This window comes from Scyliorhinus canicula, chromosome 1 (genome assembly GCF_902713615.1).
Source record: "Scyliorhinus canicula chromosome 1, sScyCan1.1, whole genome shotgun sequence".
Classification (NCBI taxonomy): domain Eukaryota; kingdom Metazoa; phylum Chordata; class Chondrichthyes; order Carcharhiniformes; family Scyliorhinidae; genus Scyliorhinus; species Scyliorhinus canicula.
The window spans coordinates 184,044,043-184,062,967 of record NC_052146.1 but is presented as its reverse complement, the minus strand read 5'-3'; the positions used below and the strand labels follow the sequence as shown (position 1 = coordinate 184,062,967).

The following is an 18,925-nucleotide window of genomic DNA, read 5'->3' as shown; positions in this document are numbered from 1 at the left end:
TTTCACCAGCAAAGTCAAACCACCTCCTATTTCTTTCAATCTATCTTTCCGAAATACTGAATACCCTTGTGCTGATGAGTGGCAAGTAACACGTGTGCCACAAAAGTGCCAGGCAGTGACCATTTCCAATAAGAGAGAATCAAATCAACGCCCCATGACATTCAATGGAATTACCATCACTGAATCCCCGACTATCAACATCCTGAGGGTAAAGGGCAGCACGGTGGCGCAATGGTTAGCACTGCTGCCTCATGGCGCTGAGGACCCGGGTTTGATCCCGGTCCTGGGTCACTGCCCATGTGGAGTTTGCACATTCTCCCCGTGTCTGCATGGGTCTCACCCCCACAACCCAAAAGATGTGCAGAGTAGATGAATTGGTCACACTAAATTACCCCTAAATTGGAAAACAAATTGGGTACTCTAAATTTAAACAAATAAAAACGACATCCGAGGGGTTACCATTGACCAGAATCTGAACTGGGCTAGCCATATAAATACTGTGGCTATAAGAGCAGATCAGAGGCCAGGAATCCTGCAGCGAGTAATATGCTTCCAGACTCCCAAAAACCTGTCCACCATCTACAAGGCACTAGTCGGGAGTGTGATGGAATACTCTCCACATGCCTGGTTGAGGGCGAGTCAAACACACAACACTCAAGAAACTCTACATCATCCAGGCAAAGTAGCCCAGTTGATTGGTACCCCATACACAAACATTCACTCCCCCCACCATCAAAGGACTGTAGCAGCAATGAGCAATATATACCATCTACAAGATGCACTGCAGGGACTCATCAAGGCACTTTAGGCAACACCTTCCACAACCACAACCGTTAGAAGACGAAGGGCAGCAGATACATGGGAACACCACCACCTGGAAGTCCCCTCCAAGTCACTCACCATCCTGGCTTGGAAATATATCGACATTCCTTCACTGTCTCAGGGTCAAAATCCTGGAGCTCCCTCCCTAATAGCACATGTATCGACAACACATGGACTGCAGCTGTTCAAGAAGGCAGCTCACCACCACCATCTCAAGGCAAATAGAGATGCACAACAAATACTGGCCCAGAGCTGATTATGAGCTTTGACAGGGAAACAACTTGTTATGTGGAGGGATGGGGGTCAAACATTGAACAGCGGAAAACAGTACTTTGGGGCGTCAACTCTTAGAACTTTGGAGTGGAAATAAAGGTTTCAGAAGGTGCAGTGTTTAATGAGGGCAGAGAGGTCAAGAGTTTCCTTTGAAGGAAAGGTGACGGCGGCTTTGAAGAGAAGGAAGTCCCAGGAGAGGGAACTGTTAACAATATGGAGATCAGGAACGAAGGTTGACTGGTCAACAGCTTAATGGGAAAGTCAAGAGAGCAGAAGATGGATATCATGAGCATGGGAGGGCATTGGGGAGATGAGAGGAATGCTGGAGAAAAATTAAGATCGAAGGCAAAGGCGAAGAGGCCGATGCAACAGAGGGAGTTTGAACAGGTGGTCTCAATCTTGGGATCAAAACTCCTTTATTTTCTCCCACACTGAAGGTGAGAGAAAAAGGAGCAATGTGGAGGGGTGTTTTTTTGGAGACTGTCGGGCATGGAGAAATGGAGCTTGGTGTTAGCATTGCAAGTGATGAAGTGAGCAGTTTGCGCAGCAAAGAGCAAGACCTGCTAATTCTTTGTGGTCCAGCAATATCTGGCGATGAAACTAGTCATGTGATATATGCATTCAAGTTTGTGCCCCTTGTACTTAATGGAGGAAAGATGAATGCTAAACCAGGGGAATAAATAGGACGGGAGAGAGAATGGATTTTGCTGGAGACTAAGTAATCAAAAGTGGATGCCTATGTGTAATTGAGCTCGAGAAGATTTGTGGTGAATAGAAGGCTAAAGAATTTCAGTGGTATGGCAAGTGACTTGGGAGAGTTTTTATTCTGGGGGGTGGACAGAGAAGGAAACAGCAAAATTATTAGAGATGGCTTTGTCTATTGTTCAATGATGGAAATAGAGAGGCCATGTGAAATTGAAGAGTCGAGGGGTGGCCATGGTGATGGTTGGAGAGGTGAAGGGAGGATGGCGATGGAGGTTGAAATCATAGAGGTTGAGAAGTTGCTCATGCAGAAGTTGAGTAAAAAGCGAGTTTAACTACATGATGAACCTGGTGTGGGATTGAGTGAATGGTAGAGCACAAAGATTTTAAAGAAGATTAAAGGAACAAGAGTGATACTCAAAGGAGAAGCCATGCCAGAGCATCAGGAAGTTAGACTGAGATGAGATTTGGTGATGAGTCAAACTGCCAACATGGTATAAGGTTTAGCCACACAAAGTCTTCAGTGAGGAGAAGATGTTATTTTCTGTGTAGACCACAATCTCACTGCAAGTTGTCATAAATGTTAAGGGCCATGTCAGCAAGCTGAAAAAGGTATTGAAGTTACAGACTTCAACATCATCCAAAACTAGTCACAATGTTGCTTTAGAACATAGAACAGTACAGCACAGTACAGGCCCTTCGGCCCACGATGTTGTGCCGACCATTTACCCTAATCTAAGGTCAACCTAACCTACACCCCTTCAATTTACTGCTGTCCATGTGCCTCTCCAAGAGTCGCTTAAATGTCCCTAATGACTCAGACTCCACCACCCCTGCTGGCAGTGCATTCCACGCATCCACCACTCTCTGTGTAAAGAACCTACCTCTGACATCTCCCTTATACCTTCCTTAAATCACGTTAAAATTATGTCCCCTCGGGACAGCCATTTCCGCCCTGGGGAAAAGTCTCTGGCTATCCACTCTATCCATGCCTCTGATCACCTTGTACACCTCTATCAAGTCACCTCTCTTCCTTCTTCGCTCCAGTGAGAAAAGCCCTAGCTCCCTCAATCTTTCTTCATAAGACATGCCCTCCAGTCCAGGCAGCATCATGGTAAATCTCCTCTGCACCCTCCCCAAAGCATCCACATCCTTCCTATAATGAGGCGACCAGAGCTGGACCCAATGTTCCAAGTGTGGTCTAACTAGGGTTTTATTAAGCTGCAACAAAACCTCAAGGCTCTTAAATTCAATCCCTTTGTTAATGAAAGCCTACACACCATACGCCTTCTTAACAACCCTATCAACCTGGGTGGCAACTTTGAGGGATCTATGTACGTGGACCCCAATATTCCTCTGTTCCTCCATACTTCCAAGAATCTTGCCTTTAACCCTGTATTCAGCATTCAAATTCGACCTTCCAAAATGAATCACTTCATATTTATTTAGGTTGAACTCCATCTGCCACTTCTCAGCCCAGCTTTCCATCCTGTCAATGTCCTGTTGTAACCTACAACAGCCCTCAACACTATCTACAACTCTCCCAACCTTTGTGTCATCGGCAAACTTACTAACCCACCCTTCCACTTCCTCATCCAAGTCATTTATAAAAGCCACAAAGAGCAGAGGTCCCAGAACAGATCCTTGTGGGACACCACTGGTCATTGACCCCCAGGCAGAATACTTTCCATCCACTACCCCTCGCTATCTTCTTTCGGCCAGCCATTTCTGTATCCAGACAGCCAAATTTCCCTGTATCCCAAGCCCCCTAACTTTCTGAATGAGCCTACCATGGGGTATCTTATCAAATGCCTTATTGAAATCCATATACACCACATCCACTGCCCGACCTTCATCAATGTGCCTTGTCACATCCTCAAAGAATTCAATGAGGCTTGGGAGGCATGACCTGCCCCTCACAAAGCCATGCTGACTATCTCTAATCAAACAATGTTTTTCTAAATAATCATAAATCCTATCTCTCAGAATTCTTTCCAATATTTTGCTCACCACAGACGTAAGACTGATGGGTCTGTAATTTCCAGGGATTTCATATTCCCTTCCTTGAATAGGGGAACAATATTCTCCTCCCTCCAATCATCCGGTACTACTCCAGTGGAGAGTGAGGGCGCAAAGATCATCGCCAACGGTGCAGCAATTTCCTCCCTCACTTCCCGTAATAACCTTGGGTACATTCCGTCAGGCCCAGGGGACATATCTATTCTGATGCTTTTCAAACTTTCTAGCACATCCTCCTTAATATCAACCTGTTTGGATCTATTAACCTGCTTCACACTGTTCTCATGAGCAACAAGGTCCCTCTCTCCAGTGAATACTGAAGCAAAATATTCATTTAGGGCCGCCACCGTCTCCTCAGACTCGAGCCACAAGTCCCCTCCACTATCCCTGATTGGCCCTACTCTCATTCTGATCAAGAAAAACCTTGGGGTTTTCCCTAATTCTTCCCACCAGGGCTTTTTCATGCCCCCTTCTAGCTCTCCTAAGTCCATTTTTGAGTTCCTTCCTGACTATCTAGTAACCCTCTAGAGCCGTGCCAGATCCTTGTGTCCACCTGTCAAATTTTAATCAATTGCTGCCACAGCGTTTTCTGACAAAATTTCAGATTTCCACCTGGAGCAGTTTTTTTGTTCCCTGGTTAAAATTGTTTCATATTCCTGAGCAGGAATTGTTTAAAAATGGCCATGATATGAAATTTCTTTCACCACTGAGTGTGCTACTACTAGTCTCACTGTAACAGCTAACCTCCCAAAAAAAAGCTATGGGAAAAAGACTTATCATATGTTGTGAGAAGCAATTGGCTAACAGACCAGGGAGGTAGTGGCCATGAAGAAAACCTTTGATGCATGCAGAAACATTGTCAATCTCAACAATTTGGTCCTGCTGTTTTAATGTCTATTCGGAATATGTATTTTTACTCTAATCTAAATAAAATTGGTTCAAAATTTAAGAAACTTATTCAAACCTATTGAATTTTAATATGGATTATTTTATCATTAAAGGGAGCAAATATTCTTCTGACCGATAATGGCCATGTGAAATTAGGTAAGAATAATCTTTTTCTTTGCTTTAGAATTAGTAACTTGATTTGATTTGATTTATTGACACATGTACCGACGCACAGTGAAAAGTGTTTTTCTGTGGCCAAGGGAATGTACACAGTACGTACATGGTAGACAAAAAAGGAATAATCGACAGAGTGCATTGACAAATAGTGCATCGACAAACAGTGATTGGTTACAATGTGGAACAAGGGGCCAAACAAAGCAAATACATGAGCCTGGAATACTTGATCATAAGCATTGCTCAATGGATAGTTAGAATTCTTCAATACATATTAAATTGGGCTCTTAAAATAGTTTTTGAGATCTGGGCATGTTATTTCTGTCAGGCACAGGATTTGAAGACAGACAGAATTTGAAGTTGAGGGTGTCGATAGAAAATGGAAAACAGCAATCAGAGACTCATGAAATCGATGGCACAGAAGGAGACCATTTGGTCCACCGTGTCTGTGCCAGGAAATTCAGCCAACATTTCTTACTGCGTAGAAGAGTACAAACAGGGGTGTTGGAACAAAAACCATGGCAAATTTTGAAAAAGGACTGTATTAGTTCAGATTATGAAAGAAAAATAACTATTAGCTCCAGAATTACAGAAAGGAAACTACCAAAAGGTGGCCCAGTCATCTTCTACCTGCATGTGTTCTGCAAGGGGGATTTGTTTCTTTACTACAAATTCTACATCAGCTAACATGTAATAAACAAAATATATTAAGCTTTTCTAATGAGTGCTGAATTTGGACTGAGACTTCCTCAAAAGATGAAATGGTTAATTAACTGAATTCTCTTGTACATGAAGTGATGTTCATTGTTTTTAAATATGCAATGTTCTTTCTCTGCTTTTTCAATTTCAAAAGGTTGATTTTCTTTGAGGTTAATGTGGAAACTTCTAATGGCAGATGTTCAGTAAAACAGACTGCTGATCATTAATCCTTAGATAAAGGTGCTTGATGTGTCCAACTTTATTATACTCCTGATATTTAGGGCTGAGGATTATTCTAACAAATATCAATCATATTCATGTGAGTATGAAATGAAAATTGCTTATTGTCACAAGTAAGCTTCAAATGAAGTTACTGTGAAAAGCCTCTAGTGGCCACATTCCGGCGCCTGTTCGGGGAGGCTGTTACGGGAATTGAACCGTGCTGCTGGCCTGCCTTGGTCTGTTTTCAAAGCCAGCGATTTAGCCCTGTGCTAAACAGCCCCTAACTATGTATATAGTTCTGAGCGACCCAAGGCACTTCAGTCATCAATGGGTGGAAATGGTACAGCATTGTCTTATGTTAGCTTTTTAAAAGAAAGAAAGGTTTGCTTTATGTAATAACTTTCATGACCACTGAACAGCTCAAAGTGCTTTACAATGAGCTCTGTTTAAAGTGTAGGCATTGTTGTAACATGGGAATCCCGGCAGCCAATGTGTGCGCAGGAAGCTCCTAAAAACAGCACGGTAATAATGACCAGATAATCTTTTCCTGTGATGTTGGTTGAGGGATAGATAAATATTTGCCAGGACACAGAGGATTATTCCCCTGTGCTGACTCAGAATTGTGCCATGGAATCTTTTACATCCACCAGAGAGGGCAAACATCTCATCGGAAAGATGTGCATCCAACAGTGCAAAACTTCTTCACAAATGTACTAGAGTATCTGCCATGATTTTTGCACTCGGGTCCTGGAAGGAGACTTGAATCTGAAACCATCTGACTCGAGGTGAAAGTGCTATAAACAAAACCAAAGCATATGGTAATCTGATATCACGTTAGTTACAGTATGAAGCTGAGCATGTATTAATGATACAGATCCAGAGCACTGACCAATCAGGGAAGAGTGAAAGGGCTATAATCTAAAATTATCTCTCTACCATTGATCAAAATTGCCAAATATTGTTCATGTACTAATAATCTACCATTCACATTTCAGCTGATTTTGGAGTTTCTGCACAGATTACTGCAACTATAGCAAAAAGGAAGTCATTTATTGGGACTCCATATTGGTAATGTTTACGATTTTTTCTTATAATTTTCTTTGTGTCTTTAGCATCAAATGCCATCAATTTCACAAATATAAATGTTAAAATAAACATGGTATTCTTAATGTACCGAACTGTAAATACAGAAACAAACATCTTTTGAATACATTGGCTCAAATATATCTTGCAGGGTACCTTTCAGTCTATGTGCCTTTGTTATAGTGAATAAAGTTTCTAAAATCAATGAATCCATTTTAATTTCTCATCCTTGTTGAACATCTGTGACATGCACTATTTTTAAAAATAGATTTAGAGTACCCAATTCATTTTTACCAATTAAGGTGCAATTTAGGATGGCCAATCCATCTAGCCTGCAAATCTTTGGGTTGTGGGGGCGAAGTCCACGCAAATATGGGGAGAATGTGCAAATTCCACATGGACGGTGACCCAGAGCTGGGATCGAACCAGAGACCTCGGCGTTGTAAGGCAGCAGTGATACCCACTGCGCCACCGTGCTGCCGAGACATGCACTATTTTAAAATATAAATTTAGTGTACTCAATTCTTATTTTCCCCCAATTATTGGCCAATTTAGCGTGGCTGATCATGCAAATTCAGTGTGCCACTCCCGCTTTCTCTCCATACCCCTTGGTCCCGTTAGCCGCAAGGACCATGTCCAGCTCCCTGTTGAAAATATCCAACAAACTGGCCCCAACTGCTATCTGTGGTAGAGAATTGCACAAGTTCGCAACTCTGAGAGAAGAAGTTCTTCCTCATCTTAGCTTCCCCTTATTCTTAGGCTGTGACCCCTAGTTCTGGACGCCCCCAACATTGGGAACATTCTTTCCGCATCTGGCCTGTCCAGTCCCATCAGGATTTTATATGTTTCTATGAGATCCCCTCTCATTCTTCTAAACTCCAGTGAGTACAAGCTCAGTCCTTCTTCATATGTCAGTCCTGCCATCCCGGGAATTAGTCTGGTGAACCTTCACTGGACACCCTCAATAGCAAGAAGGTCCTTCCTCAAACTAGGAGGCCAAAACTGCACACAACACACAAAGTGTGACGTCACCAGGCCTCTATAACTGCAGCAAAACATTTCTAATCCTATATTCAAATCCTTTCGCTATGAAGGCCAGCAAGCCGTTAGCTTTCCTCACTGCCTGCTGTGTCTGCATGCCAACCTTCGGTGACGTTCCACCATGACACCCAGGTATCGTTGCACTTCCCCTTTTCCTAGACTGCCACCATTCAGATAATAATCTGCCATCCTGTTTTTTCCAAAGTCGATAACCTCACATTTACACACATTATATTGGATTTTCCCACTCAAGTAGCCTATCCAAGTCACCCTGCAGCCTCTTTGCATCTTCCTCACAATACACACTGCCACCCAGCTCAGTGTCATCTGCAAATTTGGAGATATTGCATGCAATACCCTCATCCAAATCATTTATGTATATTGTGAACAGCTGGGGTTCCAACACTGAACCCTGCGGTACCCCACTCGTCACTGCCTGCCACTCTGAAAAGGACCCGTTTATTCCCACTCTCTCCTTCCTATCTGCCAACCAGTTCTCCAACTATGTTAATACCTTATCCCCAATACCGTGAGCTTTAATTTTGCTCGTTAATCTCTTGTATGGGACCTTGTCAAAAGCTTTTTGAAAGTCCGGAGACACAACATCCACTGGTTCACCCGTGTCCATTCTACTGGTCACATCCTCAAAAAAGTCCAGAAGATTTGTCAAGCATGATTTCTCTTCAGTGAATCCATGCTGACTCTGACCAATCCTGTCCTCGCTTTCCAAATGCTGAGTTATTTCATCCTCAATAATTGACTCCAGTATTTTCCCCACCACTGATGTCAGGCTAACCGGTTTATAATTCCCCGTTTTCTCTCCCTCCTTTTTTAAAAAGTGGGGTTACATTAGCTACCCTCCAATCCATTGGAACTTCCATAGTATATAGAATGCTGGAAAATGATCACCAATGCATCCACTATTTCTTGGGCCACTTCCTCAAGTACTCTGGGATGCAGAGCATCAGGCCCTGGGGACCTATTGGGTTTTAATCCCATCAATTTCCCCAATACAATTTCTTGACTGATAAGGATTTTCTTCAGTTTCTCCTTCATGCTAGATCCTCTGCCCCCTAACATTTCCGGAAGGTTATTTGTCCTCGCTGATTACAGATCCAAAGTATTTGTTCAGCTGGTCTACCATCTCTTTGTTGCCCATTATGAATTCACCTGATTCTAACTGTAAGGGATCTATGTTTGTCTTCACCAGTCTTTTTCCCTTCACATATCTACAGAAGCTTTTGCAGTCAGTTCTTGTTTTCTGCAAGCTTTCTTTTTCTCTCGTATTTAATTTTCCCCAACCAATTAAACCCTTTGTTCTCCTCTGCTGAATTTCAAATTTCTCCTAGTTCTTCAGACTTGCTCCTTTTTCTGGCCAATTTATATGCCTCCTCTTTGGCTTTAACACTATCCCTGATTTCCCTTGTTAGCCATGGTTGAGTCACCTTCCCTGTCGTACTCTTGAGCCAGACAGGGATATACAATTGTTGAAGTTCATCCACGTGTTCTTTAAATGTCTGCCATTGCCTATCCACCGTCAACCCCTTAAGTATCCTTTGCCAGCTTATCCTAGCCAATGTATGTCTCATACCATCAAAGTTAGCTTTCTTTAAGTTCAGGACCCTAGTCTCAGACTTAACTGTAGTTCTCCACTTTAATTAAGAATTCTACCATATTATGGCCACTCTTCAAAAAGGATCGCTCACCAAAACATTTGAATTAATCCTTTGTCATTGCACAATACCCAGTCTAGGATGACCTGCTCTCTAATTGGTTCCTCAACATATTGGTTGAGAAAATTATCCCTTATACATTCCAGGTAATCCTTCTCCATTGCATTGCTACCAGTTTGGTTAGCCTAATCAATACGCAAATTGAAGTCACCCATAATAACCGCTTACTCATACTCCATGCATCTCTAATTTCCTGTTTGTTGCCATCCTCAACCTCACAACTACTCTTTGGTGGTGTGTACACAACTCCCATTAACATTTTTTGCCCTTTTGTGTTCCGCAGCTCCACTCATACTGATTGCACATCGCCCAAGCTAATGTCCTTCCTTACTATTGCGTTAACCTCCTCTTTAACCAGCAACGCTACCCCACCTCTCTTTCCTTTCCTTCTATCTTTCCTGAATATTGAATACTCCTGGATGTTGAGTTCCCATCCTTGGACGCCCTAGAGTCGGGTCTCCGTGATCCCAACTACATAATTTCCGTTAATGATTGTCAGAGCAGTTAATTCACCAACCTTTGCAGGGGCTGTTTAGCACAGGGCTAAATCGCTGGCTTTGAAAGCAGACAAGGGCAGGCCAGCAGCACGGTTCGATTCCTGTATCAGCCTCCCCGAACAGGCGCCGGAATGTGGCGACTAGAGGCTTTTCACAGTAACTTCATTTGAAGCCTACTTGTGACAATAAGCGATTTTCATTTCATTTTTCATTATTGAAAATGCTCCTCGCATTGAGCCTCAGGGCCTTCAGGCTTGTTTCTTTTGACATTTATTGCCCTTTTAGAATTATGATGTAATGTGGCCCTTTTTGATTTTTGTCTCTGTTTCTCTACCTTCCACTTTTCCCTTTACTGCCTTTTGTTTCTGTCCCTACCTTACTTCCCTCCGACTTCCTGCATCGGTTCCCACCCTCTGAACATATTAGTTTAAACACTCCCCAACAGCATTAGCAAACACTCCCCCATGGACATTGATTCCAGTCCTGCACAGGTGCAGACCGTCCGGTTTGTACTGGTCCTACCTTCCCCAGAACCGGTTCCAATGTCCCAGGAATTTGAATCCCTCCCTCTTGCACCATCCCTCAACCACATATTCATGTTTGCTATCCTGCCATTCTACTCTGACTAGCACATGGCACTGGTAGCAACCCTGCGATTACTACCTTTGAGGTCCTGCTTTCTTTTCCTTCTATCTTTCCTGAATATTGAATACCCCTGGATGTTGAGTTCCCATCCTTGGAGACCCTGGAGTCGGGTCTCCGTAATCCCAACTACATCATTTCCGTTTAACACTAACTCCCTAAATTCAGCTTGTTGGACATCATCCCGTTTTGTGCCTATATTGTTGGTGCCTATATGCATCACGACAGCTGGCTGTTTACTGTGCTCCTCCAGAATGCCCTGCAGCTGCTCTGAGAAATCCTTGAGTCTTGCACCAGGGAGGCAACACACCATCCTGGAGTCTCGTTTGCGGCCGCAGAAATGCCTATCTATTTCCCTTACAATTTAATCCCCTGTCACTATAGCTCTGCCACTATTTTTCCTGCCCTCCTGCGCAGCAGACCCAGCCACGATGCTATAAATCTGGCTGCTGCTGCCTTTCCCTGGTGAGCCATCTGCCCCAATAATATCCAAAATGGTAAATCTGTTTTGGAGGGAGATGACCGCAGGGGACCCCTGCACTGCCTTCCTACTCTTCCTCTGTCTGGTGGTCACCCATTCCTTATCTTCCTCAGTAATTTTTATCTGCGATGTGACCAACTTACTGAACGTGCTGTCCACGATTTCTTCAGCATCACGGATGCTCCAAAGTGAATCCATCTGCAGCTCCAGAGCCGACAAGTGTACTGACAGGAGCTGCAGTTGGAGACACCCCTGCACGTGAAGGAGTCGGGGACACTGGAAGAGTCCCTGAATGCCCACATCGCGCAGGAGGAGCATGACACGCGTCTGTGATCTCCTGCCATGACTTAACTCTTAAATTAACGTTACAACAATGCCAAGAGAGAATAAGAGAAAAGAAAATAGAAAATAAAAAATAAAAAACTACTTACCAGTCACCAGCCAATCACTTACCTGCTGACTGTGATGTCATGGTTCGATTTCTTTCTTGCAGCTGTAGTCAGGTTCCCAGTACCTTATAGCCTATAAACTATTTTTAAAAATCTAGCAACTCTCTGTCCCTTTTTTTGGGTTAGAGTTGACTTCTCTCAGAATCCTCTTCTGCCGCAGCTATGTATGGGGAGCTGTTGAAGAGAGAGAGTGCCGCATTGGAGGAGTTGAGCGTAAGTGGGAGGAGGTACTGGGTGGGGCGCTGGGGGTTGGTGTATGGAGCGAGGCTTTGCGGAGAGTTAATGCGTCCTCGACGTGTGCAAGGCTAAGTCTCATCCAGTTTAAATGCAAGGCCAATATGACGATGTCCAGGATTAGGGGTGGAGGATAGGTGTGAGTGGTGTGCAAGGAGGCCGTCGAACCGTGTTCATATGTTTTGGGCGTGTCTGAGGTTGAGGGGGTCTTGAACGGGATTTGCAGATATAATGTTGAAGATTTTGGGGTTAACGGGAGTTCCGAATCCAGAGGTGGCAATATCTGGTGGGGTGTTGGAGGGTCCAGGTGGAGAGAGAGGCTAATGTATTGACCTTTGCCTCCCTGATAGCCCGGAGATGGATTTTGTTGTGCTGGCGAGACTGAGCCACCGAGCACAGGGGTATGGGTGAACGATTTGGCAGCGTTCTTGCATTTAGAGAAAACAAAGTTTGCCATCAGGAGTGTAGAAGAGGGATTCACCTTCAGGTGGAAGCTGTTCCTCTGCTTCTTTAAGGAGTATTGAGTTGTTGGCACGGGGGGGGTTCTTTTTTCTGTTTGGATTGGGTTAAAAGTTAAAAAGCGGGGGAGGCATTGGCGTGACAGCGGGCAGAGTCCGGGGTGGGGGGAGATTGTTGGGGGAGGTGTAAGAATGTTTTGACTGTTTGCTGTTACCTCGGTGGTTTTTTTGTGTTTTTCTTCTTTGTTATGTAAAGTGCCTCCAAAAACCTTTATCAGTTAGAAAGTTTGTGCAGCTGGATCTATTCTCCTTGCATTCGAAGATTGTTTATGTTCTAGAATATATGCGTTATATTTGAGCCAGATCTGAAGACCAGCGTATGTGTGTAAATGGCTGCCATTTGTAGTCGCCCATGAACCATCAGAGACAGTCATGAGGATAGAGCAATTCCTAAGATACACCCAAGGGTCTTCTCCCCCCTTCTTTTGTACATCACACTTGGAACTTTATGCGGGGTCCTGGCATTTAGTTGAATAGCTTTTGAGACATAGCCAGGTGGATAGTAGAGTATGCTCCACTGTTGCTATTTAACTAAGCATTGTATGTGTGGTGCCCTTCATTTTGCTGGTTACTTTTGGCTAACATGGGCAAGCTTTTTGGCAGATCTTGTTAGGAGCAGCAGTGCACCTTTCTGAAGTGCTACTTTGGTATAGTTTCTACAAAGTTAGAAAGATACCTGAATGATAGACTATCTTTTGTGATCTTCATTATTCATTAAATTATGGCATGTCACACTCTACCCACCCTTCACCCTACTGACCCTTCAGGCCTTGTTGGCTCATTTCCTTTATGGGCAGGAGGCTGTTTTAGCTCATCAACCACAGAGAGCTTCTTATTCCGATTGTAGGCTTTTGAATTTTGGGTATGAGGCCATATTGAGGCCTTAATTCCTCAGAAGCAACAAAAAAGTTCCTATGTTGTTTGAAGGATGTTATCATTTGAAGAATGCTGAATTCTCCACATGGCAAGTAATCTTATTTAATATTCTACAAGCGCCACATTTCAGGATTTAAGTCAAGTACGGATGCCCATCACACCAAAAAGATTCTTCTGAAGTTTCTTTTTATTAAATGTCATCTGCTTAACTTGTGTAACTATGAGGCCTGGTGGTTTATTTTTCCTGCTAAAAAAATATTGTTAATACTCTCTATCTTTTTCAGTAATCAGGCAGGAATTAAATGCAGATCTAAATGCAGTTATATTTTTACGTTCATTAAGGAAGATGACAGTTATTTCCATTGGCTTTCATCCAGATTTGCAGTAGGTCTTCCTGCCACATATACAGCAAATCCACAAACATCTGAATCCTACTTCATAGGCTGTGTACGTTGTAAGAGTCAGCATGGCTGTGCAGAAACTTCTGCTTTGCTCCACTTCCATGTCTAAGGTCTCATGCTCATTCCCGGTGAGGATTGATCACATGGACTTTGAGAAGATGACTCCATTAGTGCTTATTGAGGTGAATGAGTGACACATATTTACTTCACACACCACCATATTATTGACCAACACTAATGAAGCTGATTCTTCTGTGAAATACAAAATTGCCAATTTGATTATTTTATTTGTAGAATTAGCTGCAGACCACTATAGAATTTATGGTGGAAGGAAACTCCCAAATATTGAATTAAGTATGAGAATGAAGGTATTGGGGAAAATATTTTGTTTTCATTTATATTTTGTGTGAAAGTGTGCAGGCAAAAGTTAAGTTTAATTTGTGAACTTCATTTGTTGTCTAGGATGGCCCCAGAGGTTGCAGCTGTGGAGAGGAAAGGTGGATACAACCAATTGTGTGACATCTGGGCAGTCGGCATAACTGGTATTGAGCTAGCTGAACTTCAGCCTCCAATGTTTGACTTGCATCCAATGAGGTAGGAACCAAGATAAATTCTGTATTGATGCTGTTCAGCTGTGAAATTTTTCCCTCTCTTCACACAGGCTAAATATTTTGTTGCACACTATTGGTTTCACAACATAAATGCTGCTAAATAAGGACGTTGGTGAACATGCTTTAAGTGAGGTTGCAAACCTCTGAAAATATTGCTGAAATAAAGATATAACTTTCATTTAAAAAAAAAATTAATTTGCGGGTTGTGGGCGCCGCTGGCTGGACCAGCATTTATTGCCCATCCCTGAGGGCATTTAAGAGTCAATCACACTGCTGTGGGTCTGGAGCCACATGTAGGCCAGACCAGGATGGTAGATTTCCTTCCCTAAAGGACATCAGTGAACCATTCGACAATGGCTTCATGGTCATCACTGGACTTTTAATTCCAGATTTTTGTTGAATTCAAATTTCACCATCTGCCATGGTGGGATTCGAACCCGGGTGCCCAGAGCACGACCCTGGGTCTCTGGATTACTAGTCCAGCGACAATACCACTATGCCACTGCCTCCTCAACTCAAATGTTATACTTCGCCCACAATATGATTAGCACAGTGTTATTGAACCATCTTATTTAACCAGTAGCAGTATAGCACTATGTTTTTTGCAATTCTTGTGCTCATAATAATGATAACATTCTATGCAGCATTTGTCGTGTACAAGCCATGTCTAAGAAAGACGGATTTTGATAATGTCAAATGGTTAAGTTTATTTGCAAGGTGTGTATAGTAATACATATCAGATTGTGATACAGTGCCCTGTGATCCTCAGATCACCCAGTACTGCTACTGAGGGCAGGAGACCAATCTGCCTTTGGTCACCGTTGCAGGACATAGACCCTGTCTGTTGGAAGAGACTGTGTGTAAGGGCTCTTCCTGTTGATTCTCATATTTCCTATTTCTTTTACTTTGTCGTTATCGTTTCGGTCCATGGATCGTTAATGGAGACATACCTTTAAGTCGAGCAGGGAGAGCGAGGAACTCAACAGTTGCAAAATAGTACATTGTACTATGAAGATTTAGATTTTGAACAGAGGAACTCCGACTTTATGGCACCCGAGAGATTGGAGGGATTTGGTTCGATTGGTTGGTTGGTTGGTGGCCAGTGGATTGGCCAGGGACCATAATCTGCCCAGCAAGAGACAGCAATTCGGTCCTGCCAAATGGGGTTTGTTCAGAGGACCTAGACACTGAGAGGAGAGACTGTTGCTCTCCCTCTCTTACTCACAAATGTTTTTGCCTGCTGTTTCTGAGTCTGCAAAGAATTCTTGGGACTCTGATGAGTCTAACAGTGAAAACCATTACAGACTGAAAGCAAAGACAACATCCAACTGGAGGCCGAGATTGAAGAATGATCTAACTGAAAGAGGTCCATCTGAAACAGAGACTCTTACTTTTAATATTTTACACCCCGCTTTCTATGTGTGGGTGTGTGTGGGTGTAGGGTGGGATGAGTTAACCAGTTGTATTTGTTGCCTATTTAGTTATTATTATTATAAAAAACTATAAGATGACCATAAACCAGGCTGCCCAGGTTGATTGATAGAGATTTTGTGATACTGGAGTTTGCCTAAAAAGCGAAAAATGGAACTTCCAGGCCTCTGAAGTGACGTAACTAAGATGTGGAGATGCCGACGTTGGACTGGGATGAACACAGTAAGAAGTCTTACAACACCAGGTTAAAATCCAACAGGTTTGTTTCAAACACTAGCTTTTGGAGCACTGCTCCTTCCTCGGGTGAATGAGGAAGGAGCAGTGCTCCGAAAGCTAGTGTTTGAAACAAACCTGTTGGACTTGAACCTGGTGTTGTAAGACTTCTTACTGTGGCGTAACTAGGATTTCACATCGATGGAACAGTGTTGCACTGGAAAGGTCATGGCCATATGATTTGTCCCTATACTCAAAAATGTCAGTGAGCGTAAGTCCTTTCTTGATATGGTCAATGTTTGGCATGTTTATTTAAAATCTAGCCACAATATTTGCACCATTGTACCTACATTCAAGGAGGAATCAGCGGTGTCAATTAAGTGAGCCTCAAAAAGAACCCTTCTGATTCGTAAAGCAAGCATTGCAATCTTCAAAACTCTTGGTGCATTTTGATCTGGGAAAACCAATAGTGCTGACATGTCCCCTTATGGTATCGAGACTGTTTTATACCTCAAAATGGGAGACAGTACTGAACTCCCCATCGCCTTTGCCTCAAGAACCCTTTCTGAAGCAGAACAAAACTATGTCCAGATTGAGTAAGAGGGTTTTGGGGTTGCATTCAGTGTGAAGAAATTCCACCAGTATGTGTAAGGTTGACAGTTCAACACAGTACAGAGGATTGCTGAGTTTAAGGGAAGACAAGCCCATATTACCCATTGCCTTGGTGAGGGTGCAGCATTGGGCCCTGCTGTTGGTGGCTTACAACTATGTTTTTCAGCACTGACCTGGGACACACATTGCTAATGTGGATGCATAAGTTGCCTGCCCCTACCAGTACATTAGGAGATCAATCTAGCCTTAAACTTCCGAGACATTCTGTCAGTATCCACTGGGCATGTCTTCAGCTGGACTCAATGAGACCCTATTCTTTCAAAGGTTAAACGACTGATGTAGTCTGGCTGGCAATATGAGAAGTGCAAATTGCTGAGGCCCTACTTAATTCAAGAAGAGTTGACTTGTGAAGACGACATGACTCACTGGGGACTACAGGTGATATCCCACTTCAGGCGACGGGTGAGATCCCTCCTTCAAGAGTTACCAGGGCAGACAAAGATGAAGTGGGTGGTGTGCTGTTATGTCTGGTTGCTAGGAATAGGCAAGACTGTTGAAGAGCTCACCAACAGTGCCACCTTTGCCAAATGAAGCAATCTTTGCTGCCTTCTGCCGCACTTCATCCGCACTTCATCCTTGTAAATGGCCAGGTCGCCCATGACTAGAGTTAATGTGGATTATGCGGACTTATTTTCGGGCAACATATTTTTGGTGCTGGTAGATGCCCACTTGAAATGGTTATTGATCCAGGAGATGTGGACCATTACCTCGGTGGCCACGGTCGAGGCTTTGCGCTGTGTATTTGCCTTACTTTTGCTTCCTGAGGCAACTGTTTCAGACAATGGTACCCCCATCAGCAGTGATGACTTCCAATGTTTGAGAGAGCAAATGGCAAACGACACGAGAATTGTCCCTTGTCCCCAGCTTTGAACAGTCTGGCTGAGAGGGCCGTTAAAACTTTTTAAAACTCCATGAAAAAGCAGTCAGATAAACCACTTTGTCAGAGGCTGGCTAATTGTTTGCTGTTGTACTACTCTACCCCATATTCAATAACAGGGGTCATACCAGTTAAGGAGCTCATGGGCAGTTGGTTGAGATCCTGTTTGGACCTTTATTTCCAAATTTGGCAAGGAGGGTGGAGGCATGTCAGCCCTCTCAGAAGAGACTGGTCAGAGCAGGGAGAGGACAGTTCGTTCCAAATGGGAGATTGTCCGTAATTTTGTTGCAGGTTCGCCATGGTTAGAAGGACCAGTTGTGGCCAGTTGGGGCTGGTGTCTTATGTGGCGATGTTAACAGGAACTCCATTAAGAAACACTTGAGGAGTTTCGGGGTGGTGACCCCCAATGTGGAGTTGGCGAGATCAAGAGCACCATGAATACTCCTGTAACTGGTTCCATCCCAGGGCAGCCATGGGCTACCACTTCAGTTTAACCAACTCTGTCTACCGAGGACGGTGGGGCTAGTTCGCCCGTTGTGGAAGTGCCTGCCTGAGGTGGCATCGGCTGTGCACCACCTAACCATCAAAAGGAGTGCCGAGCCTGTGGCTGGGCTTCGGTGGGCTCCGGATCAATTGACCTTGTGGTGGACTCTCTTTCCTCGCTTGTCCCTGTTAACAATTGTGACTTTTGTACATAATTATTTATGGGGAAGTGTAATAAAGGGACTTCGGGGGGGGGGGGGGGGGGGGGGGGTTGTGGTGGTTTGCACGGGTCCTGAGAGCAGAAACCTGGGCAGTGTGGACCAGGGAGCTGAAGAATAAAGACTTGTGTATAATGTCTGTGCCTGTAACCTATCTGCCTTACCCTTTCATTAATAATTACCTTTTGTTTACTGAAACTTCCAGTGTATGTCTCAAGCCACCACAAAAATTTTAGTCAAAATGCCTTCAAATTACTGAACAGAGCATGTATATGTGTCTGAATACTCTTTGATTCAATGTATGTACCTTCCCTGGAGAATTGGATATTTTCTGTTAACTTATCACATTTAAAAGATAAATTGCATTACCAGAATGAATCCAATACTGAAGAACTGACTTAGTTGAAGAAGTGTGCAATTCTGTTGAATGGTCTTGCAAGGGGTAATGTTCTTGTCGGATGGCCTGATTTATATTACAAGAACACTTGTCGCTAAAGCTATTAACAATTTATTAACATTAACTGTTGGTAAACTGGCTGGCACGGTGGCACAGTGGTTATCACTGCTGCCTCACTGCGCCGAGGACCTGGGTTTGATACCGACCCTGGGTCATTGTCCATGTGGAGTTGCACATTTTCCCCCTGTCTGTTTGGGTCTCACCCCCAC

At 43.6% G+C, this 18,925-nt stretch overlaps 1 protein-coding gene across 9 annotated transcripts in view; it reads left to right on the top strand.

The window, feature by feature from the left end:
- The window catches only part of LOC119970060 (mitogen-activated protein kinase kinase kinase kinase 3), a 354,117-nt gene that overhangs the window by 167,511 nt on the left and 167,681 nt on the right, over nucleotides 1-18,925 (top strand). For all 9 annotated transcript variants that reach the window (XM_038804101.1, XM_038804091.1, XM_038804084.1 and 6 more), the window contains exons 7-9: nucleotides 4,818-4,860; nucleotides 6,795-6,867; nucleotides 14,217-14,348. In XM_038804101.1, the coding sequence (XP_038660029.1) occupies nucleotides 4,818-4,860; nucleotides 6,795-6,867; nucleotides 14,217-14,348 (248 nt within the window). The remainder of the gene's footprint in view (nucleotides 1-4,817; nucleotides 4,861-6,794; nucleotides 6,868-14,216; nucleotides 14,349-18,925) is intronic.